We start from the raw sequence: 24,984 nt of genomic DNA, 5'->3' as shown, positions 1-24,984 counted from the left end.
TTTGGTATTTTTTTGGCCTAGCATCGAGTTGAATGTTTTTTAAGTTCTTTCAAGTTTCAACGCATTATTATTTATCAACAATAAGAACTGAAATTGAGGTAATTTATGTTTATTGATGGTTAAATTTATCATTTTAAATGTTTTCAGTCTGACGTTCACAACAGACTCGCAGAAGCTGTATGCCTCCAGTACCGATGGCCGTGTCATGCTATGGGAAAATACTGGCCAGTCAAGACCTAGAAATCGGTTTAGACCATACCTCTTCCCTGACACCTAGATATAGGAATCAATTTCAGATATATCACACTCCTGAATAACCAGATCTAGGAACCAATTAAGTTTTTTCTTCTTGTCAGCTATATCTAGAAACAATGCAAACCCTTGCTCTTCCTTGATAATAGTTTTTATGTACATGTATCTGTCCTGACAACTAGGTTTAGGAACTGATTAAGTCAGAACTTCTTACCTGACATTTTTGTCTGGGCACCGATTTAAACCTTCCCTTTTCCATGACAACTAGATTTAGGAAACAGTTTTCATCTCTTCTTGAACACCTACATCAAATAGCAGATTAAGGCCATACGTCTTCTCAGATAACTAGTTCTAGAACCTGATTTAGACCATATCTCTACATGGACAACTTGGTCTAGGAGCAGAGTTAGACCATATCTCTACATGGACAACTTGGTCTAGGAGCAGAGTTAGACCATATCTCTACATGGACAACTTGGTCTAGGAGCAGAGTTAGACCATATCTCTACATGGACAACTTGGTCTAGGAGCAGAGTTAGAACATATTTTTTTCTTGACAACTATGTCTAGGAGCCAATTAAGGCCATATTTCCTCCTGGGCAATTATATATTGGACCTGCTGTAGACCATACATCTTCCTGGACAACAAGGTCTAGAAAGGATTTAGACCACTTTCTGACTACCAGGTCTATAACCGGGTAATACCTAACCTATTCCTGGAGCTGATGAAGACTGAATCCAGATTTCCAAATGCTGTTTTACCGGAAACAAAGGATTTTTCATTGTCTTTAGGGAGGAAATGTCATTTTCAAAGTGTTTCCAAATGCTGTTTTACCGGAAACAAAGGATTTTTCATTGTCTTTAGGGAGGAAATGTCATTTTCAAAGTGTTTCCAAATGCTGTTTTACCGGAAACAAAGGATTTTTCATTGTCTTTAGGGAGGAAATGTCATTTTCAAAGTGTTTCCAAATGCTGTTTTACCGGAAACAAAGGATTTTTCATTGTCTTTAGGGAGGAAATGTCATTTTCAAAGTGTAATTTATTTTTATATTCATTTTGCATTAATTCCGATATTTGCAAACCTACAATTTAAAGTGAACACACAGATATCAGAGTGCAATTGATTATCATTTACATAGTTATATCCCTCTGAAAATGTGTTTGCAAAAAAGAATGCATAAAAACCTCTTGCCAGTTATTTTTTGTTAATTGTTAATATAAAATACCATGGTATAGTTTTATTTATTTTTTATGTGTTGTTTATATTTATATGTATTTATACCCTAATATTTTAAGTGTCAAATTGTTATTAAACCCTTCAGTGTTGTTTGTTTTGTTTGTTTGCAATACTCTTCACTGTGTATCACCTAATCCTAAATGCTTCATTGGGATATATTAAAAACCATTTTGCATCTGAATATACTGTCATTTTGATTGCACTGGAAATTTGTTGATTATTATAACATAACTGCCTGTGTTTTTATATGTAAAATTATGTTTTTTGGTCTTCTTTATTTTTTTTCTCAGTCTGTATGTAATTGATAATATTCAGAATCCGAAAAATCCAAAATCCTGGCATTGACAAAATGTAAAAAAAACATGTCAAAGTCATGTTGTAATTTTGATACTTTTACTTATACTTATCATCATAAGAGAATTATGTTTGATGACTCCTATGTTGAGAATTATTTCTGTTATGCACTAACCCTAGCCTACATTCACTTGTGATATACCTGTACACTATGTTATGCAATGTTCCTCAACTGTGCCATTTTATCATGTTTCTGTTGTCAATAACGTTTCTGTTTTCATTTTTGTAACTGTTGTAAATAACATTTATGTAGTCACAATTTTCAACATGAAAACAACATTGTTTGACTAATAATTTTGTCCTTTCTCACTTTTATCAGTTTTATGGTGGTCATTAGGCATAACAACTGCAATAATGATAAGGTTGGTAGATCAGGTACTTTTCTTTTCTGAGGGTGTGTTGGGGGCTGTTGTAAATCAAGTGTCTGCATGTCTTTTTCATATTCGAAACAATCACTATTTTGTCTTTGCCAATGTTGACTAGATCGCAAGCTCTAGTGCTCTTTAAAATGGCGCAATCGCCGGTACAAAAGCCTACTGAAAACTTATACCTTATCAACATGGAAAAACATGTACTACTGGCTAAACCTGGCTAAATGAGTGTGGATTTATTGTTGTTTTTATGTTCTATTTATATGTGAACTGTTTAAGGATTTAAAATTAACAATATTCAAGTCTTGTTATGATTTTTTTTTAAATGTTTGCAGATATAAATTATTCATAAGTTATCACTTTGAAATGTTTTAATAAAAACGGTGATATGTTGAAAAAAGCGTACGTTCAAACTGTTCTTACGTGTGGCCACTAATGTACGTTGAAGTACATTTCAATGTGTACTCTGAAACATCTTTGGGTGCCTACTGTTAAGTGCATACGTCCAAGCCGTACATTGAAACACATTTGGGCGCAAATGTTGATGCGCGTTCGTTCAAACTGTACTCATGTGTGACCACGTATATTCAAGTTCCAAAGTACTTGTTGTACTCTAAAACATGTGTGAGCGCCAAAGTTGAAGTGCATTCATTCAAAATGTACTCGAGTGTGGCCACTAATATTTAAGTTCAAAAGAAACTTACCTCTGAAACAAACTTGTGTGGGTGCCATTTATGAAGACTTTAGTGCATTCGTTCAAACTGTTTTAACGTGTGGCCACCAAAATTAAAGTTCAAAGATTCAAGCTGTACCGTAAAACAAGTGCGGGCTTATACATTTAAGCTGTATTTTAGAACGCATTTTTGACTTAAAGTGCATATATTCAAGCCATTTTCTCAAACACGTATGGGCACCATTTATATCATCACAATTTTCATTCAACTACCAGTGTGAGATATGCTGGCGTACGTTGTTATCAAGACAAATAACTTGTAATCCATAGCAAGACAGATCGAACTAGTTGAATAAGAGTTGCCTTCGCCATGTCCCATCACGTCACATCGCGAAATAATTGTCGCATCTAACTCCAAATGTACATTTATGTGCGTTCAAGATTTTTTTTTCAATTTTTTTACTGTTCTTAACTTTTGTTTTTTTGTTGTTTTTATTTCATAATTTAAGTAAAGTTAGGATGCGTATATCAAACATAGCTTTGGTGAAGAAAAAGAAATGTCAACTTTGTTTGAAGTCATCATTCGAAGCAAAACGTTGCCTACCGATGTTACATTTATGACGTAATTTATCACGTGGTATACGCATACTGAATATGAGGGAGCAAGAAATACGAGTGATATTTTCTGTTTCAATGACTGAGAATATCATTTTGGTGTTTTTTAAATCAGACGTCAGCGCTAACATGACTGGGAGATGATGTAAACGACATATTTAATAGGTTTGTTTTGTTTGTTTTTTTACATTTAACTATCATTGTATATCCCTTTTAGGAATACAATAACAGGAAAACATGATTTTCAGTGTAAGGTGTCCATTAATTTCACCCCGTGAACAATCGGTGAAATATGATGCGATCTCACTCTAAAACTCTCTATATGGCTGATGTATATTGAATAACATCAAGCGATAACGAGGATGTAGCATCAATTTGTTTGACCGTTTTAGGAAATGTAGTTGGCATTTTGTTTCGTATTTATAATAGTACAAAATGTGTATGTTACGTATCTAAATAAACACGTTTACATGTATATACATTCGGTTTTCAGAATCCTAATAACAATCGTTATTGGTGATAATGAATTAGAACACCATTTTTAAAAAATACACTCCAGTGTCTCATCAAGTGTAGAAAAAAATGCTTCCTTTTTAGTGAGTAAAATATATTTCCATTGCTAATGGGAAACCGGATCGAATCATAAGTATTAAGCATTTTATTCGCTGATGATGAAATAGACCACCTTTTTTTAGAAAATACACTTACAGTTAACTGCACAGTAAAGTTAAGCGAAATGGAAAGAAAAGAATTTCTGATACGTTTGTGAAGGGATCATACGAATTCGTATCATTTTTACATATTGGGAAACCAGCTCGGATAGTGATTATTCACCACTTTAAACGAACGTAAATTTAAAGCAAAAGTCCATCACAGTTGTTTGAATAAAAAACTATAGCGTATCACTTGTGACACAACAATGAGTAGTGAGCTGTTTTACAGTTAGAATTGTTTCTGCTGTTTAATGTTTATTGCTTTTTTGAAACATATGTTTGAATTTAGTTATATCACTATTTCGCCTGTTGTATTCGTTATTCATGTTTAAGTTGAGGTACTGACATGGTTTTGTTGTCAGAAACTTTCTCCTCGGTCCTAAGAAAATATTCAATATATTCCAATGAGAGTTAGAGATCATGTTACGAATGACAATACATACATGGGAGCCATCTTAGGGCAGTGCACGTATCATATGATTGCATTTTCGAATTTATACTACTGAGTAGTTACACTATTTATTTCGAAACTAAGAAGTTATCACACCTTAAAATAGTTTAAATATTTTCTCAATAAAGTGTCAAAACAAAATGTAAAACGAATACTACCAGCCGATTGGAATACTACAACAATTTATATATTGGTCAAACATTGATGCTACATTCTCGATATCACTTAACATTCTTCAACATGCATAAACCATATAGAAGTTTAATTGTTTGTTGAAGTGCAACATATTTCACCGAGTAAGCACCAAAAGCAAATCTTTACTTTCAGCGTTCACGAAAATATGATAAGTAAAATATTTATTAAGAAGTAATTAAAAAATGTGAAGATAATCTAGTTGGCTTTTTGTTTCGTATTCATAAAAATAAAGAATTTAAAAGGTTCAGCTATCTAAATAAAGAAATATGTACTTTCGTTTTGCAAGATCCTTAATACAATCGTTATCGCTCATAATCAATTAGAACACCATTTTTAGAAAATACACTCAAAACGACACATCACTAAATATAGAATTACATTCTAACTCGTTGCTGATTGGATCGCACTTTTATTAGATCTCCTGGTGACCTTTTTCAAAAAATACATTTTAACTGCATAGTAAAGTAAAACCAAAATGAAAAAATGGAATTTCTATTACGTTGGTGACTGGATCATACAAATACATATTGGGAAACCAGCTCGGAGAGTGATTATTCACCATTTTAAACAAACTTAAATTTAAAGCAAAAGTACATCACAGTTATATAAATCATAAATTATATTGTACCTCTTGTGACATAACCATGAATGGTGAGTATTTTTACAGTAATTAATAATTATAGTGTCTGCTTTTAATGTTTTATTGCCTTTTTAAGCATTTGTTTCGACTTAGTTATATCACTATTTCGCCTGTTATATTGGTTATTCATTTTTAAGTGAGGTAAAGACGAAGTTATCTTGTCAGAAACTTTAACCTTGGTCTGAGGAAAATATTCAAGACTTTACCCTTGAAAGTTAGAGCTCGTGTAACGTATGTCGATTCGTGCATGGGAGCCATCTTAGCAATGCGCATACAGTTTTTTTTCGAATTGATATTGTTGAGTAGTTACAATTTTTATTTCGAAACTTAGAGGGGATTTTATTAGTCAGCTAGGAAACGGTTATATGATTTTGCAAGTACAACTTTTAATTTAATATGTGAAAGTATGTATCTGCAATTCATGGTTATGTTAAGGTTAAAACCAGATAGGGTCGGTAGGCATTTTTTAATACGCCTTTTGGTCGATAGCTCTGTCGATATAACTTATAGAGTTATGCCCCTTGTCAAAAAAACACAAACTACAGGTCAAAAGAAACATTTAAGGTTATGAATAGAATGTTATCTAACACCGGATGAAGGATCATTTGCGTAATCAGAAATGGTTGCATGCCTGATATTTTCGGTTTAGGAATTCATGCAGAAATGTTAGGGTTAAACCCAGTACATTCGCAAAGAAACATAACAAATAATATTATTGATCTTGAAAATAGGATCTTGTTTTAAAATCAAAACATTTTATGTTTACACTGTGTATTTTTTTTATTTATTCAGCTGACGTGAGTGAATTTAGCACCATTCTACAAAACTGTCAGAAGAAAACGATCAGCTCTGTACCAAATGTGCCTTCAGTCCGGTCCTGTCCGAATTGCAAAGAGGCTATCGAACACGTAGATGCTTGCCATAACATGGGGTGCGTCAACTGTAACCACCACTTCTGTTTTATTTGCTTGGAGAAAGCAGACGATAGAGGAAATTTAAAATGTCGTCAACCACACACTGTTGCCCCAGTTCAAACTCCTACATGATTGAGGAGTAGGAAGTGAACAAAATGGACGATGTTGGATGAACCTTTAATATGTTTTTTGTGGACGTGTTTTGCTATTTTATATTTTATAATTAAAGGTTCAAACAAGCAGATATATGTTATTTTAATATTCTCTACTTTCACCATCGTTATGTCCATAACATTAAACCATTATTGTAAATTAAACCGTTTATAGTTTTGCAAATCACCCGTATGTGGCCGTATCAGTGTTTTTACCCCAAGTAACAAAACAACCTAAATGGATACTTGAAGAGCTTGAAGGTGCGAACACGTAATCCGTGTTAAAAACTATTAAACGGTTTTAGGGAAATCCATCTTTTCATTCCATTTTATGGGGTAATTGTTTTAACAAGATTTCGCAACAAATAATCTAAAGACCGACGGTTGAGCTTGCTGTCGGGCTAGCTCGACATTTTTCTTTTATCGAGCTGACTGACTCGCCAGCTGGACATTCGGAATTCTTCGCTTCGAGTTTCAAGCTGAACGGCAATCTGAATGATGACCGTTTTAACAACACGGTGATGATGCAAAGCGGTTTCTTTCCGTCCACATTCTTCATTTACGGGTTCTATCCTGCACCGATACGGAATCAATCCGTCGTGTTTATATAAAAAAAATGGAATGTCGAAGTTCAAATCGGAGAAACAAACAGCAAGTGCTGTAATTATGTTTGTGATTTGATACCAGTCCAAGAGAATAACTTCATTAACAAACGACAAACACACACAAAAATGAAAGCCCAACATCATTTTATTCATCTAAACGAATGAAAATAAAACAGCGATCATTAATCTGACTCCAAATTCGGGCACCGGATATATTTTGTAACTCGCACCAGATTCTATTCAAGATTTGATATCCTGTTTCTTTTCAGTCGGAAAAGAAGATCAAATCAACACATATAACACTTACTTTCATTAAGAACTAATTACGCAAAACGTGAAGATATGAATTATATATCATATTATTATAACCTATCCAATCTTCGTCTTAGAAGTACTGAAAGAAAAATAGCAAAATTGTCATCATTAGATAAGTTTTTGGAATATTTTATTTCTAAACATGAATCACATAATTTCTGTTAATTATGTCGGGAATATTGAAAACACATGAAATGAAAACATATTTTATTTTGGCCGAAAAAAGGATGCATATTTATTATACGCATATGATGCAGAACAATAGTAGCCAAATCACCCTTACATAGGGGAAATATAAATAAAACACAATGCATGTATTTACAAATAAATTATATAAGTTACAATATTAGACGGCCGTTCCCGCGACTTAAATTCTAACAACGAATGTGAGTGCCAAATAAAGGTTATCAAGAGTAGAATAACCGAAAAGGAATAAAAGGTACTAGAGGTAATTCCCTTACTCCCTAACGGAATGGCAGTACTCCAAGTGATTTAAACGGTTGTATGACTTGTAAAAATGTTAGCAATGTGGATTATTTTGTGTGTAGTCCAACTTTGTTCGAGAATGTTGTAAATTTGTGTGTCAATGATTTCTGTTGTATGTACTCTGATGTTCATTGTCCTGTGAATGTTACGTTTAGTTTTAAATGTAATGAGATTGTTGTTAATGACAAACATGACACGCCCCAAAAAGCGAGGTCATGGGAATATGATAAAAGCGATATTTTTATTGATAACATTAATAAAGATAAAATAAATTATATTGTTAACGAATTAGGCTGGTGGCCCTAAATTAAATAAAAAAATATATCTTATGGTGTACATATCATGTTTTGAGCTCACCTAAAAAAAATATTTAAATTCATTTACGGATAATCAAAATTCAAAGTGATTAATAACCCAGATGCTAGACAATTTCCGGCGGATGAAGATGAAATATATTTAAATAAAGCAATTTAGGTAGCGAAAAGAGAATTATTTTAATTATTAGATGTACCTTTCACTGTCGAAGATGTTAGTAGAATTACAAATGTTGTAAATGAGTTCTTTCAGGCCATTTACCTGAATTATGGAGTAATGGATATTTCTTGCGTATATAATGATAGTCAATCATAGTTTAGGAATTAAAGAGGAATAATATTGTTAAGTGTATAAGGGAAAATGTTTACAAGATGTATAAATGAACATTTGACAATAAGGGCTGAAACTTATTACATATATGTGGAAGCTCAAGTCCATTTTCGTTTTAAAAAATGAGAACTACTGACAATATATTTGTTAAACGTAGTTTGATTAATCATGTTCTTAACATGAGTGAACAGCTGTTCCGTTTATTTGTTGATTATTCTAAAGCCTTCGACTATCTGGCCAGGCCAAATGTATGGTTTAAATTATATAAAAAGGTGCATATATACCAGTGTTCAGACAAAAGTTAAACTTTATAGGCACAGTGGTGAAATGTTTAAAAGTTTCTCAATGTCCGGCATACTGTAGGGAATATTTAAGCCCAGTGTAGACACAACAAACTAATCTTAACATTTTAGAAACATTCTCTAGAAGATGGAATTTTCATGTTAATAAAGAAAATACTCAGTGTTGTTTTCAAAAATAGCGGAAGATTAGTGAAACATATACATCTTTATTATTTTGAATCAGAAATTTAAAATGTACCAAGCTATTCTTATTTTGGAATTGTATTTACATCTGGAGAATCCTTTATTAAATGTCTGAATTGATAAATATGGTTTTTGATATGAAGTTGGTGTTGGGTTTTTTCTTTCTTGTTTTTTTGTTGTTGTAAAACACCTAGGTGATTGTTGTGAGAAATAGTTTATGCAATTTCGGTTTTCAAGACGTTTGGAAAGCACAGGGTGTTGGTTACTAAAATATAATAATTATTTATTAGCGTATTTCAGTGTCGGGTTTAGGATACTTTAATTCACAGCAGGTTAGAAAACTCAACATTTTATAAAGCATGTTTTGAAATGCAATCAAATCTTAACCATGTAAACATTCAGAGATATAGTAACGCACTAACAAAGTTTCGTCTGTCTTCACATCGGCTCGATATTGAGACTGTTCGATGAGGAAACGAACAAAGAGAAGAACGGTTATGCACAACATGTAATAAGTAAGAAGGCGATTACCATTTATTTGAGTGCATATTGTACAATGATTTAAGATATACATATATCAAGAAATATTACAGAGAAATTCCAAGTATGTTCAAAACTGTGCATTTAATAATGTTAATTTCTGAAAGAAAATAGCTGTATATATCGTTAATGCTTTTAAAAAAAGAAAGACACATTCCCAAATCGAGACCAATAAAAGGGAGAGTTAAATTGCTTTCATGTTGGTCGAACACATACACATGTGTGTTCACCTGTAAGTTATTACAGGACTCTAACGTGTGTGTGCGTGCGTGCCTGCGTGCGCGCGCGCGCGTGTGTGTGTGAATATGGTTTTAAATGTACTATTATTATCAGATTGGTATACTGAATGAAGATAAAGTTATTGTAGTATGGTGTGTATATATGTTTAATCATTTATTTGTTCGCCAAAGATAATTTTACTTATGATCATATTTATGATATAAATTTGAACATAGGCCATGTTAATTATGATAATATCTTATCTTATATAGAGAAAGATGATAATACTATTATATTTAAAAAACTGTATTCCTTCTTACATGTACATAACCCATTGTATTACATTAATTTGATCACGGTCAAGTTGGCCTATTAGAAATATGTATCGTGTGGTATATTTCTTTTGAATATACTTTCTTCTTCATCATATCAAATTATTACACCTCAAAATAGTTTGAATATTTTCTCAATAAAGAGTCGAAACAGAATGTAAAACGAATCCTACAACAATTTATATATTGGCCAAACATGTTGATGATACATCCTCGATATCACTTAACGTTATTCAACAAACATAAATATATATGCAAAAAGCTACAGAAACATGCTCAGTAGCAAAAAGTTTAAACAAAAACCCGGTTTAGTGGCAATGGGCAACGCCAAAGACATAGAACACAAATTCACAAACAAGAAACATAGAACAGCACACAACTCTACAAACAGCACCGTGCATATATATATATATATATATATATATATATATATATATATATATATATATATATATATATATATATATATATATATATATATATATATATTGGTATGTTTATCAAGAATTGTTAGGTACCGCCTTGGAACCGTCAGTGAAATGTAAATTTACTGGAGGTTTAAACCAGTTTATATGCACAAACCTCACTCTTATACCAACAATTCTTAATAAAGATAAAACGCACAAGATAAAAAGATAAATCTTATCAAAGTATGCATTAACTTGAGGAAATTTATCAATAAAACAAATAATAATAATAATAAACGAAAAGGTAAACCCCAAGTACTTCAATGATTAGAGATCCCAACTCTATCTGCAGACGGAGGGAAACAAGTCAGAGCACCTAATGCAAATACTTTTCAAAGATACGATGCAGTCATCGTTAGAAACCAAAAGCTTCACACACAGTCTGCCTTAAAAGGTTTAAAACTGTGTGATCATAGAGTTTCATAATAAAAAGCATCATTGTACTAAAACTGGGAACAAATAAAGAAAAACATTATTAAAAATAAACGCGACTGGTATATGCTATTCTCTACTTCCAAATGATTTGAAAACGTAAAATATTTGAAGAAATTTAAGTCACAGCCAAAACACTCGGAGTCAGTCAACACGTGTCCGCCAATAAACCATATAGAGAATAATCGTTTGTTAAAGTGTTTAATTTGCAAGAAATTTCAACGAGTGAGTAAATCTTTACTTTTCGTGTTCACGAAAATATAATAAGTCAAATATTTATTAAGAAGTAATACAAAACCGTTTAAGATAATATAGTTGGCTTTTTGTTTCGTATTTATAATAATACAGAAATTAAAAGGTTCAGCTATCTAAATAAAGAAATATGTACTTTCGTTTTGCAAGATCCTTAATACAATCGTTATCGCTCATAATCAATTAGAGCACCATTTTTAGAAAATACACTCAAAAATACACACTGACTAAATATAGAATTACATTCTAACTCATTGCTGATTGGATCGCACTTTTATTAGATCTCCTAGTGACCTTTTTCAAAAAATACATTTTAACTGCATAGTAAAGTAAAACGAAAATGAAAAAGGGAATTTGTATTACGTTGGTGGCTGGTCATACAAAAACATATTGGGAAACCAGCTCGGAGAGTGATTATAAACCATTTTAAACGAACGTAAATTTAAAGCAAAAGTTCATCACCGTTATTTAAAAAATATATAATACCGTACTACTTGTGACATAACGATGAATAGTGAGTATTTGTACAGTAAATATCATTTCTGTTTTAAATGTTTTATTGCTTTTTGGAGCATTTGTTTCGACTTAGTTATATCACTATTTCATTTTTAAATTGAGGAACTAACGAAGTTATGTTGTCAGAAATTTTAACCTTGGTCTAAGGAAAATATTCAAGATATTCCCTTGAAAGTTAGAGCTCGTGTTACGTATGTCAATTCGTGCATGGGAGCCATCTTAGCAATACGCATAGTGTTTTTCGAATTGATAGTGTTGAGTAGTTACAATTTTTATTTCGAAACTAAGAGGGGATTTTATTAGTCAGCTAGGAAACGGTTATTATGATGATTTTGCCAGTCTAATTTAATTTAATATGTGGAAGTATGTATCTGCATTCATGGTTAGGTTAAGGTGAAAACCAGATAGGGTCGGTAAGCACATTTTTTAATACTTTTGGTCCATAGCTCTGTCGTTATAACTGATAGAGTTATGTCCCTTGTAAAAAAACACAAACTACAGCTAGAGGTGAAAAGAAACATTTAAGGTTATGAATAGAATGTTATCTAACATCGGATTAAGGATCATTTGCGTAATCAGAAATGGTTGCATGCCAGATATTTTCGGATTGGGAATTCCTGCAGAAATGTTACGGTTAAACCCAGTACATTCGCAAAGAAACATAACAAATATAAAATATTGGATCTTGAAAATAGGATCTTGTTTAAAATCAGAACATTTTATGTTTATACTGTGTATGGTTTATTTGTTCAGCTGACATGAGTGAGTTTAGCACCATTCTGCAAAACTGTCAGAAGAAAACGATCAGCAATGTTTCAAATGTGCCTTCAGTCCGGTCCTGTCCGAATTGCAAAGAGGCTATCGAACACGTAGATGCTTGCCACAACATGGGATGCGTCAACTGTAACCGTCACTTCTGTTTTATTTGCTTGGAGAAAGCAGACGATAGAGGAAATTTAAAGTGTCGTCAACCACACACTGTTGCCCCAATTCAAACTCCTACATGATTGAGGAGTAGGAAGTGAACAAAATGGACGATGTTGGATGAACCTTTAATATGTTTTTTGTGGACGTGTTTTGCTATTTTATATTTTATAATTAAAGGTTCAAACAAGCAGATATATGTTATTTTAATATTCTCTAATTTCACCATCGTTATGTCCATGACATTAAACCATTACATCATAGGTGGTATCTTAACCCGTTTACAGTGTTAAAAATCATGTGCACCTGTATGTAGCTGTTTCAGTCTGTTTTTACCCCATGCCTTAGATGCATGAACCTTCAAGTAACAAAACAACATAAATGGACACCTTGAAGAGCTTGAAGGTACTAACACTTAAACGTAAACCGTGTTGAAAAATATCAAACGGTGTTGGTGAAATCCATCTTTTCATTCCATTTTATAAGGTATTTTTTAACAAGATTTCAAATAATCCAAAGACCGACGGCTGAGCTTGCTGTCGGGCTAGCTCGACATTCTGTTTTTGTCGAGCTGACTGACTTGCCAGCTGGACATTCGGATTTTGTCGCTTCGAGTGTCGAGCTGAACGTCAATCTGAATGATGACCGTTATAACAATAATACTTGAATGTCGAGATGAATAATGACCGTTAGAACAATGATACTTGTATGTCGAGAAGAATTATGATCGTTATAACAATAATACTTGAATGTCGAGATGAATGCTGACCGTTATAACAATGATACTTGAATGTCGAGAATAATTATGACCGTTAGTACAATGATACTTGAATGTCGAGATGAATTATGACCGTTAGTACAATGATACTTGAATGTCGAGATGACTGATGACCGTTATAACAATAATACTTGAATGTCGAGAGGACTGATGACCGTTATAACAATGATAATTGAATGTCGAGAGGACTGATGACCGGTATAACAATGATACTTGAATGTCGAGAGGACTGATGACCGGTATAACAATGATACGTGAATGTCGAGAGGACTGATGACCGGTATAACAATGATACTTGAATGTCGAGAGGACTGATGACCGGTATAACAATGATACTTGAATGTCGAGAGGACTGATGACCGTTATAACAATGATACTTGAATGTCGAAATGAGTGATGATCGTTATAACAATGATACTTGAATGTCGAGATGACTGATGACCGTTATTACAATGATACTTGAATGTTGAGATGACTGATGACCGTTATAACAATGATACTTAAATGTCGAAAAGAATGATGACCGTTATAACAATGATACTTGAAAGTCGAGATGACTGATGACCGTTATAACAATGATACTAGAATGTCGAGAAGAATTATGACCTTTATAGCAATGATACTTGAATGTCGAGATGACTGATGACCGTTATAACAATGATACTTGAATGTCGAGATGACTGATGACCGTTATAACAATAATACTTGAACGTCAATCTGAATGATGACCGTTATAACAATGATACTTGAACGTCGAAATGAATTATGACCGTTATAACAATAATATTTGAACGTCAATCTGAATGATGACCGTTATAACAATAATACTTGAACGTCAATCTGAATGATGACCGTTATAACAATGATACTTGAATGTCGAGATGACTGATGACCGTTATAACAATCATACTTGAACGTCAATCTAAATGATGACCGTTATAACAATAATACTTGAACGTCGAGATGAATGATGACCGTTATAACAATAATACTTGAACGTCAATCTGAATGATGACCGTTATAACAATGATACTTGAATGTCGAGAAGAATGATGACCGTTATAACAATGATATTTGAATGTCGAGATGACCGTTATAACAATGATACTTGAATGTCGAGATGAATGATGACCGTTATAACAATGATACTTGAATGTCGAGATGAATGATGACCGTTATAACAATGATACTTTAATGTCGAGATGAATTTCGATTGCTGATTGATGTGCCAACTTGAAGAACCCATTAACTTTTAAATTATTTTTTTCGCTTATTAATGTGATCATATTTCTTTTTAATATTAAATCGACATGGCCAGTGGCGATAACTAGATTTGAAGGTTTGAGAACTCTCAACCGGCAACTTCCCAAGAGTCAAATCATTCAAGGTTTATTTGTTGTCCGGGGGCGAGGGTTCTTTCCCGAGAAAATTTCCGTATGTTGTATTCTTTTAAAATGTTGCCAGAATGTTTTAACATGCAAGAATATATTTGCAGTCATTCATGTTTGATTGGTTTCTTAGGGAATCCAAACCAAGTTTGCTCTATACGTGGAATCCCGCTTGCCAAACATACCTAATACGCAAAATTGGGTCAAAATGAAGGGATCACATGCGGATTTAAGACTCTTGAAACGATCCTTCTTAAATGTAGTTATGAAAAGAATTGAAAAATCATTTTCTACATTTTATTGGTATATAAACTATCGCAAAAGATTCCGAAGGCATCAAATTTTTGAGAGGATTACTAGAACTGTGCAAAAAGCAAATTGTCCGTTATATCAGTTATGTAAACGTGTTTGTATATACCTTAAAGGTTTGCTTCTATTTTATAGCAGACCTACTTTTCTGAAAACAGAAAGCGAAAGAAGATGGCGTTTTTTGAAAATGAATTTTGAGGGATGATTTTTTTTTAAAATAGGTGTAGCCTGCATGGCTTTCATTCAAGTACGATCGTTAATTTAATATTTTTGATACGGGTCCGTTTCTCTGTCTGTCTTTGATGGCTTTATCTTTTTCGGACAACTAATTTTAGTATGTACAAAACAAAAATACATTTATTAAGACTTATACAAAAGTACATGGTCGAAACACATATAATTCATTTGAGTATGATAATTGTATGTACATGGTAAATACAAAATTTCGCATATACTTTGTATAACATTCACAAATTATACAGAATAATAGTACAATTCTTTACATACATATTGCAAAAAAAAAACAAATATACAAGCCAGAAGCGAGACAAAGTATAAGTTTTCGTTTGTGCATTTACCACCAATGTTCACGTATAATTGTCACTGTTAATCATTCGATTATATTCACACTGAATATCTGGAAAGTAAGTGTTTTAATTCAATAAGACCAAATATTGGTACATTTGAAAACAAACCTGAGAATACATGGTATACGAAATAATCGTGCTCGACCAAGCACGTGATGAGAATTATTGCGTTTATACAAAGTAAGTGACTTCCTTTGATAAACAGTGCTACTAAGTATCTGCCTTTGATAAACAGTGCTACTAAGTATCTGCCTTTGATAAACAGTGCTACTAAGTATCTGTCTTTGATAAACAGTGCTACTAAGTACCTGCCTTTGTCCAACAGTGCTACTAAGTATTTGTTTTTGATAAACAGTGCTACTAAGTATCTGCCTTTGATAAACAGTGCTACTAAGTATCTGCCTTTGATAAACAGTGCTACTAAGTATCTGCCTTTGATAAACAGTGCTACTAAGTATCTGCCTTTTATAAACAGTGCTACTAAGTATCTGCCTTTGATAAACAGTGCTACTAAGTACCTGTCTTTGATAAACAGTGCTACTAAGTACCTGCCTTTGATAAACAGTGCTACTAAGTACCTGCCTTTGTCAAACAGTGCTACTAAGTATTTGTTTTTGATAAACAGTGCTACTAAGTATCTGTCTTTGATAAACAGTGCTACTAAGTACCTGCCTTTGTCAAACAGTGCTACTAAGTATTTGTTTTTGATAAACAGTGCTACTAAGTATCTGCCTTTGATAAACAGTGCTACTAAGTACCTGCCTTTGATTAATAGTGCTTTTAAGTAGCAACCTTTAAAAAAAAGTGCTTTTTTAAGCTTTTTTGTACATCAAATACCTTAAATGTTTCTTCTTCTAGTGTACAAGACATTTGATTAAAGCAAACTATTTAATAAATGTAAAAAAATCTAAGAGTTGTTTAAAAAAAGGCATTAGTAAATAACTATGAAATTATCAGACATTAATCATAAATAAATGTGAGAATTGTTAAAAAACGTATAAGTAAATTATACGCATGTTTAAACCATGATAATATTTGACATTAACGAGTTTGAATTATTTTATGCGACTTTAACAGGAATGTTTTTTAGATTTAGTTGAGCTTTACCATTTAAATAAATAATCTTGATTTCTAACTACTTTGTCATTATTAAAAAAAAATATTTATTATATTCTTTCTAGTGGTTTACACAGATTTATCCGAGAAATAAAAATGATATTTCACAGTTTCCAACAGTAAAAAATATCACTTTTAATATCACCTTTATGAAATTTAAGTTCGCTCTGCACATTCGGATTGGACACAAGCGCGAACAGGGTTGGGACACAAATACAATAACCGAAGTGTCGTAAAGTTCGCAAAGAGTTTGACGCGCTTTTGAAAAACTATAACTCAATATAGCTTACATGTATATCAATTAAAGCATATGATGAAAAGAAAACAATTTTATATGAGTGTAAGATTGCAAGAAATTTCACCTCTTGCACAAACACACTTTCATTGCGAACTTCTCCTTCTCAATCATTGCTTTTAGAAAGTCATTTTCTCCAATCCCTGTAGTGTTTTAAATAATTCCAAAGCTTTAATACCTGCAGTGTTTTAATAACTCCAACGCTTCAATCCATGTAGTATTTTAATAACTCCAACGCTTCAATCCATGTAGTATTTTAATAACTCCAACGCTTCAATCCATGTAGTATTTTAATAACTCCAACGCTTCAATCCCTGTATTGTTTTAATAACTCCAACGCATCGATCCCTGTAGTGTTTTAATAACTCCAACGCATCGATCCCTTTAGTGTTTTAATAACTCCAACGCATCGATCCCTGTAGTGTTTTAATAATTCCAACGCATCGATCCCTTTAGTGTTTTAATAACTCCAACGCATCGATCCCTTTAGTGTTTTAATAACTCCAACGCATCGATCCCTTTAGTGTTTTAATAACTCCAACGCATCGATCCCTGTATTGTTTTAATAACTCCAACACATCGATCCCTGTATTGTTTTAATAACTCTAACGCTTCAATCCCTTTAGTGTTTTGATCAATCGAACGCTTCAAACCCTGTAGTGTTTAAATAACGCAGGCACTTCATGATATGTAAGGTTTTTTACCACTCCAACGCTTTAATCCCTGTAGTGTTTTAATTTCTCCATCGCTTCAATTTATGTAAGGTTTTAATCACTCTAACGCTTAAATATATGTTATAATAAAATCCTCGTTCGTTTATAGTTTCATAACACACGGTTAAATATTTAAATAAAGCGTTCGAGTTGAGACACAATATTGTGTATTTTCAAACACTCTTAATCAATCCCACAATGCCAACAGTTACACTTCAAATGTCAGAAACAAACGATTGTACTTGCACAATTTATAATGCTTATGTTTTGTAATGAAAGACCAGAAACTTTATCAGTGTTGATCGGGTTCCAGTTGTTTTTCAACGTCCATGTTCTTATGCCATCTTTCAATGCCTTCAATTACTCTTGATCCGATATACTGAAACACCCGCTCCCAGGACCGCCCCGCCTTTGAGCTGAAATGCTCCCCCAAGTATTCTTCGATCACTGACACAATCGCTGGCCACAGACGCTTTAAAATAAACGTAGATATGTTAAAAAATATCGGTATTAAGAAAATATTGGAAACCAAGTGCATGTGGTTATATCGTTTGTAAAAGTTTGTATTCATATTTGTTTCAAATTAAACGGATGGTTCTAGACATGGGCTTCGGCATAATGGAGGGCATTGCTATTTCTATAAAATGAAATGAAAAGGCGTGCGGGTTGACAATGCAAATAACTTGAAAATTTTAAAAGATTTTAATATCAAAATATTCATGATTATAGGATCGTTTGAGTGGTTGTCATGTAAGGGTGAATACAGATAGAGTAGTAGACTCGAAGTCTAAACACATTATCTGAAAGAACATATACGCATATAGGGCATACTTCTAGTCCCTAGAGGTACTTGTGTCAAGTTGATACTAAACGTCCACTCTAATTAAAAAATGAACTTAAGACCCTAACTCCCCCTACCCTTACACAAATACTATGTACCAAATAAATTCACATATACATGTACATCTAGGGACTGTACTACATAGCTTAAATCAAACTAACATACCGGGATCATTTCTCGTTGTACACCATACAGAACATGTCTCTCACCAACACCTGCAAATATACAAAAAACATTTTAAATAATCCATCTTGTGTGTAAACTATTTTTCCTTAAAGTCATATGTCATTATTAATTGAAACCAGATGAAACCTCTATCAAGATTCTACCTACGTCTAATTTGACGGTCATGATGGTCTAAACGTAACATGCAAAACGTAAACATAAATGTGTCCCTTCTTTGAGTGTATTATACCGATCGGTCCGTATATCAATGTATTTGAATAAAACTCCAGTTTTTAAAACGTCAGCGGTCCATATCATGTTTTGGCCGGTCCGCTAGGTCGTAAAACTGGTGAGTGCTGTTGCAATTTTCACAACGACCTTTTTCCCAAGTAAATATTAATAGATGTGTTCAATAAAACACATCAAAGACGCTTTAAAATTACTAGATGATAAAAAATTTATAATATAAGAAATATAAGATGACAGTCAGCCTCCGAAGATCAATGAACCTCGGCTAACGCGTCGGTCCATATACACCTTAGTATATATGTTTTGCGCGGGGAGGGGTGGGGCGGGATGCTGTTACAGTGTTTATTAAGACGGTTTTACAAAATAAATCTCTATATATAATATATATATAAATGTCATGCAGTCATCTGCATCAGTTATGGCCATAAAATCGTACATGATAATTACATTGATCTGACGGTAACATTAAGTAATCTTATGGAATAAAGCGGGTTATAAGCAACTGTATAATTGAAAAACGCTGTACGTATTATAAGTTACGGGGTTGGTAGCTGACCCGATATGGGATATACGGGGCAAAGGAAACCATATCGGGTGAGAGCGAAGCAAAGAACATACAAAGACGAGTCTAAGCAGTCCTGCCGTATACAACAATATAGGATTCAGGGAATGAGTAGGCGTCGCCCGCACCTCCCATCCTAAAATCGTCTAAGTTCACTTTTTGTGTCAGCTTCAGAGAAAAAAGTAATAAAACACGTTTAAAATGCACCATCTCTTTTGACTTGAATAATTCTATCCCCCAGCCTACATCCTTAAACATAAATTTCGGTTCTGAGGGAGGGGCGCATGTCAAAAGGTTAAGCCCCTAAGTTAAACCCTCACTAACGTCAATTTCCGGATCCTTGCAAAATAAAAACTAGTTAACAACTCGTTCTTATCACTGAGTTATAGTCAAACACTCCAGTTTGACCAAAAAAGGACACGGCATGAGCTTGTATTCCAATCAAAGCCAAATAGTCCAAATTATCAGGTGTTGGGTCTATCAAAATTAAGGTCGGCATTTCATCAGCAGCAATTATCTATCCAACGTATCTTTGTCTTACCAATTAAAAGCAATGATAGTTGATCACTGTCATGAAGACATTCGACTGCGGCGCCGAGCGCTTCCATGACTACAAGCCCATGTGACATAAGCTTTCGTTCATCGAATGGAATGTGAGCGACGTTTTCCAACGTCACGCCTGAACAATGGAGTTTCTTGTAGAACAGCCTTTTGAGATCACCATTTTGCGCAAAGAACCTGAAAGAAATAATATTCTTGCGTAAGGAGCGAATTGGGTCGTGTCAGGTCCAGGCACGTGATTGGAGTGGCATGCCATAACATCACCCTACCTCAGTGTATCGGATTGCAGGGGGAGGGGCAGATATATTCAAATCTGACCTGCTTGGGGTCCGGTAGCCCAAGGAAAATTTGTATTTACGAATGTGCGTCCAAACAATTTCCAAATAGAGACACAGCCAAGAAACTAAACAAGAAATGGCATGTTAATGTATAAGAAAAGCATTAACTACGTCTTTTGAATATATAAGAACAGAGAGTCACATGAAAGAAGCATACATTCTTGTGAAGAGTTATTGGTCAATGTTATTGTCCAATGGACACTTATATCAATCTAAGCACTTAAGCATTGAAAGGCTTTCGGCCTGCTACGACTTCTACAAATTCATCTCATTTGTATACATATTAGCATAAACATCTTAATATTATCACTAGATGTTTTTGCGCTGATAATCAATTAAATCAAAACAGTGAAGTATCAGTCACTTGAAATACTCAATTTATATTTGGAATACCCAAATAAATACAAAAGTATGGAGCAATAGTTAATTGCATATGAAACCTTATCTGGAACTTTGATTTAATGAACAATGCACTGCCACGGATAAAGCATTTTATTTGGGGCATTTTTAGTAAAATTTACCATACACATCAAACAGAATATGCCCGCTAAACCAAACGCATCCAACAAAATGCATTGGACATGTTGATAATGTTATGACAGGATCCTCGCGAACAATTCCTCTGGACCGAATCATCCACCAACTATGTATTCCCTTTATGTATTGACGTATCTTAATGTGCCCTCAAACTTTGCCACTCATTGACAAAATGAAACCCTATCAACTCTTCAAGCGATGTGATTTTAATTGTAAAAAGAGTTTTATTTGCATCTTATACTGGATTAAGATTGTCGCATAACCATTTATTTTGTGAAAGTACGTATTTAATCTTATTCAAACGTTAGCCTATTTAAGGTTATTTTAACATAAAAAACTATACTAATGAATGAAATATTATCATTTCATTTAAAACATTTTGGTTTTATATCTTACGCAATATGAGCATTTAATTGCATTTTCAATACAATCCATCTTTTTACCGTTTTTTCCGAGTTTTCTATGCTAATTTCCCGGAAACCTATTCGAAACCGATGACCCAGATTTTATGTTAGATCCCCTGCCGCGAATATTCCAAAATATAAACACAGATATATGTTTTGATTCAGTACGCGTTCATTTGAAACATGTAACGTATTCTGCTCCTTATTATGTGTATTGTAACTCGTAGGTTTTTAAAAAAATTGCGTTTTCTATATTTTTAATTGTGTTATTACGCACTATTTTAACAGCACAACATGTTATGAATACTCATAACAGCGCTACTAAAGCAAGCTACTTTTGCATAACGCAGCTCCGCAGCTATAAGAGCACATTGGTTATGTAAATTAAGTTGCTCACCACCGCAGTTCTTATAACGCTGGGATTGAAACGCCCGTGCGCGCATTAATTCGTCAAATGTTAAAATGTTTATGTCGATCTGCCGATGGTAGATTCCGATTTACGGTTGCGTGTATAAAAGTTTGTAGGCCAAGCGACACACTGCTTAAAAACCGCATCAGACAGAACATAGTGTCGTTAAATGTGTTGGTGAACATGTTCTGTATAATGTTTATTGTATTTTAAATCAACTGGACTTCAACGAATCGGATCTGTTGTCTAGTGAAGGCGCTGTTTTTACCTCTTTTAACTCACTTCCTCTCATCTATATGACGCGTGGTCGTTGTATATATCATGTTTGCCTACTGATCTGATGTGTTTTACCATCGACAATCCTTGTTTGTTGACAGCACATTTGCAGATTGGACAAACTACAGAAGCGAAGTGTTTTGTTTCGAGTCACTCTATAGTTCTGACGTTAAGAATACCAATATATGTTGACTTGCAGGTATTTGCACCTTTGACAGTTGATAGTTCTGTCACAAATTCTGTAAAGAAGTTATTATACAAATATGGTTTTGGTTTTGTCTGGCTAAATCAGGAAGTTGGAAATGTTTGTGATGTTTTAATATAATTTAAGCAAAGATTAGTTGATTGTAAAAGACAAAACTGTTTCGAAAATATGAGAGACTCAACACGATGTGACGCATATAAGCATTTCAAAACTTTGTTAAACCAAGGAAAATATTTATGTATTAATCTACCATTTTATGAGGAAATCGTTAGCGAGATTTCGATGTTCTATGCATACATTGTTTATTGAGACTGGTCGACATTTGAGTATCGAAAGGGAAAATAGACTGTGTAGATATTGCTTAATTAATTTTGATATCAGATGTGTAGAAGATGAATTTCATGTATTCTTTTTATGTAACAAATACAGGCAAGACAGGCACTTTTATATCTTTCAATGGTACACAGGTAGGCAAGACTTCCAAAACTTCATAAATCCTATGCAAAGTCTAAACGATGACCGAATAAAAAAAAGCATTTTTTGTAACTGTAATAATGAAACAAAAAGAAAAGGGAAAACATGACTGTCATTAAGAAAACATATAATGGACCGGATGCCTTTCTTTACAAATAAAATTTGACTTGACTTGACTATATGTAATAAAGATTCAAGATTGATCAGCTTAACGCAGTAGCACAACGAGGCCACTATTTTAAATGAAACATAGCGCAGTCTACGCCGCTTACGGAGCCCCTCTTTCGGTCTTTTGCCAGAGTTTGATTGAGAGTTTAGTTTCTTAAAACACTTCGACAAACCTTTACAATACGGCCGTCTGACGGAGCAGTGTCAAAACAATACTTTGGAAACAAGTTTGTCGAAGTGTTTGATGAAATTAAACACCTTATCAATCTCCGGTAATAAAACGAAGGCGTAGCTTTTGAAGCGGCATAGACTGCCCTTTGTTTCATTTAAAATGGTGAAGTAAAATAAAAGTTATCTTTGATTTAATTCTTCATTTTAAGCAAAATGTTGACTTCTGACGTAGCATATATGACGTGGTATACACACACTGGTTACGTTAGGATACAAGTTGGTGCGCTTTTCTGAAAACTACAAGTAACGGTCATTTTGTATCCTTCAAAGGCATACAATAAAAATACAAAAAGGTTTGTTTTAGTGTTAGCTCGCAATACATTTTGTCCCGTGAACAACATCACTCATGGATTCATTTGATCCACAACCGATTTTCATTAAACAGATTTGCCCTGAATATAGTAAACATAACCGATTTCAGTAAAGGCTTACAGTCGCTCACGATAGCTGACGTTAGCGATTTGGTTCCCTGCCTTCGCTGTACGCGTAAAGATAAAACAGGGATAAGAAAATTTTGCTATTAAATATGAGCGACTATTAGCGTTAACAAATTCGGGGCCTTGTCTGACATGGATAAACAGAATGTTCGATGTTGATGTTGCTAAAGAAATATTCAAAATCTTACAAAGAAACAAAACGGGTATCTGGCGTCCAGACGTATATTTAAGTTATTTCGTTATAGTAACAGTCTACTTACATTTTCAATTTACCAAAATGTCAAGAGTTTACCAATTTAAGAAATACACTAATATTACATTGCACATCTTCGTACGATATTGTTAACATATATCTAATGATAACCTTAAAATAGACCAGTAAAAATATATAAAAGAAACAGTTTATTTACAGAAAATACCGATAAAAATGAAAAAGACAATTTAACGTTTGTAACATAGACGCAAAGTTGTACATACGCGTAATCACAATTTCGTGCATACAAAACGAATATATATATACACCATGTTTAAATGTTATTAAACACGTACCGTTTAAATATCTCCAGTCCCATCCTTGACATGTCGTCTTGCAGGTAAAGCCAGGTTTCTTGAACAACTTTTATGTCCTCAGGGGACAAAATCTGGGCCAGTTCCCTGCTGTCAACGAGCCCAGGGGGAGGAGTCGCCAACGTACAACCCATGTCCACCGCTGAAAGCCGCGGGAAATGTGTTTCTTTCACTATATGTGTGTACTGTATATATCCTTTTTGCGATGTGCCAATGTTTTGCTCTTCAAGTGTACTTAAGTAGAGTCGTTTCTTATTTGAGGCACATTATCGCTTCTCATGTTGCACTGCAAGTGGTAATAGAAGAACAATCGATATTTTCCTACATCACATTCTCCTCAGAATAAAATGTACCGTGTATACGTATGTACGAGTTCCAATAATTCTATTTGTTCTTTTACATCTAATATCTGTCATTTTATGTTTTAGCAGACTTGGCATTATATTCTTATTTTTCTGTGTCTAGTCTCTTTAAAGCTGCACTCTCACAGATTGAACGTTTTGACAACAGTTTTATTTTTTGTCTTGAAACGAGCCAATTTTTGCGAAAATCCATGGAAACCAGTTACATAAGACTGCTGACAAAAAGT

The 24,984-nt window shown here is 33.5% G+C and overlaps 2 protein-coding genes and 2 long non-coding RNA genes across 6 annotated transcripts in view; 3 read left to right on the top strand and 1 right to left on the bottom strand.

Moving 5' to 3' along the window:
• LOC128208301 (lysosomal-trafficking regulator-like) overlaps nt 1–2,608 on the top strand; it is an 86,753-nt gene extending 84,145 nt beyond the window's left edge. For all 3 annotated transcript variants that reach the window (XM_052911844.1, XM_052911845.1, XM_052911843.1), the window contains exon 54: nt 148–2,608. In XM_052911844.1, the coding sequence (XP_052767804.1) occupies nt 148–277 (130 nt within the window). In that variant the 3' untranslated portion in view covers nt 278–2,608. The remainder of the gene's footprint in view (nt 1–147) is intronic.
• A 2,657-nt stretch (nt 2,609–5,265) lies between these two features.
• LOC128209392 (uncharacterized) lies at nt 5,266–6,655 on the top strand. The gene is made up of 2 exons (XR_008256992.1): nt 5,266–5,512; nt 6,294–6,655. It is a non-coding gene; the product is annotated as an uncharacterized LOC128209392 (long non-coding RNA).
• A 5,031-nt stretch (nt 6,656–11,686) lies between these two features.
• On the top strand, nt 11,687–12,978 carry LOC128209393 (uncharacterized). Its single transcript, XR_008256993.1, has 2 exons — nt 11,687–11,859; nt 12,615–12,978. It is a non-coding gene; the product is annotated as an uncharacterized LOC128209393 (long non-coding RNA).
• A 5,285-nt stretch (nt 12,979–18,263) lies between these two features.
• LOC128208724 (globin, polymeric component P2-like) lies at nt 18,264–24,692 on the bottom strand. Its single transcript, XM_052912274.1, has 4 exons — nt 24,378–24,692; nt 20,330–20,526; nt 18,978–19,027; nt 18,264–18,443 (listed from the first exon to the last, which is right to left on the bottom strand). Exons 1-4 carry the CDS (start codon nt 24,527–24,529, stop codon nt 18,264–18,266), a joined length of 579 nt encoding a protein of 192 aa, XP_052768234.1. The 5' UTR covers nt 24,530–24,692.
• Between the last annotated feature and the right edge of the window lie 292 nt (nt 24,693–24,984).

This window comes from Mya arenaria, chromosome 11 (assembly GCF_026914265.1).
Source record: "Mya arenaria isolate MELC-2E11 chromosome 11, ASM2691426v1".
Classification (NCBI taxonomy): domain Eukaryota; kingdom Metazoa; phylum Mollusca; class Bivalvia; order Myida; family Myidae; genus Mya; species Mya arenaria.
This window is presented reverse-complemented; position numbering and strand designations above follow the sequence as displayed.

What these genes read in the sequence shown, in the direction of transcription:
- LOC128208724 (XM_052912274.1), bottom strand. Translation starts at nt 24,529, where the DNA reads ATGGGTTGTACGTTGGCGACTCCTCCCCCTGGGCTCGTTGACAGCAGG. An exon ending in GGACTGGAGATATTTAAACG is followed by an intron (nt 20,527 to 24,377) that starts GTACGTGTTTAA and finishes TATTTCTTTCAG; the next exon opens with GTTCTTTGCGCAAAATGGTG. An exon ending in ACTATCATTGCTTTTAATTG is followed by an intron (nt 19,028 to 20,329) that starts GTAAGACAAAGA and finishes GTATATTTGCAG; the next exon opens with GTGTTGGTGAGAGACATGTT.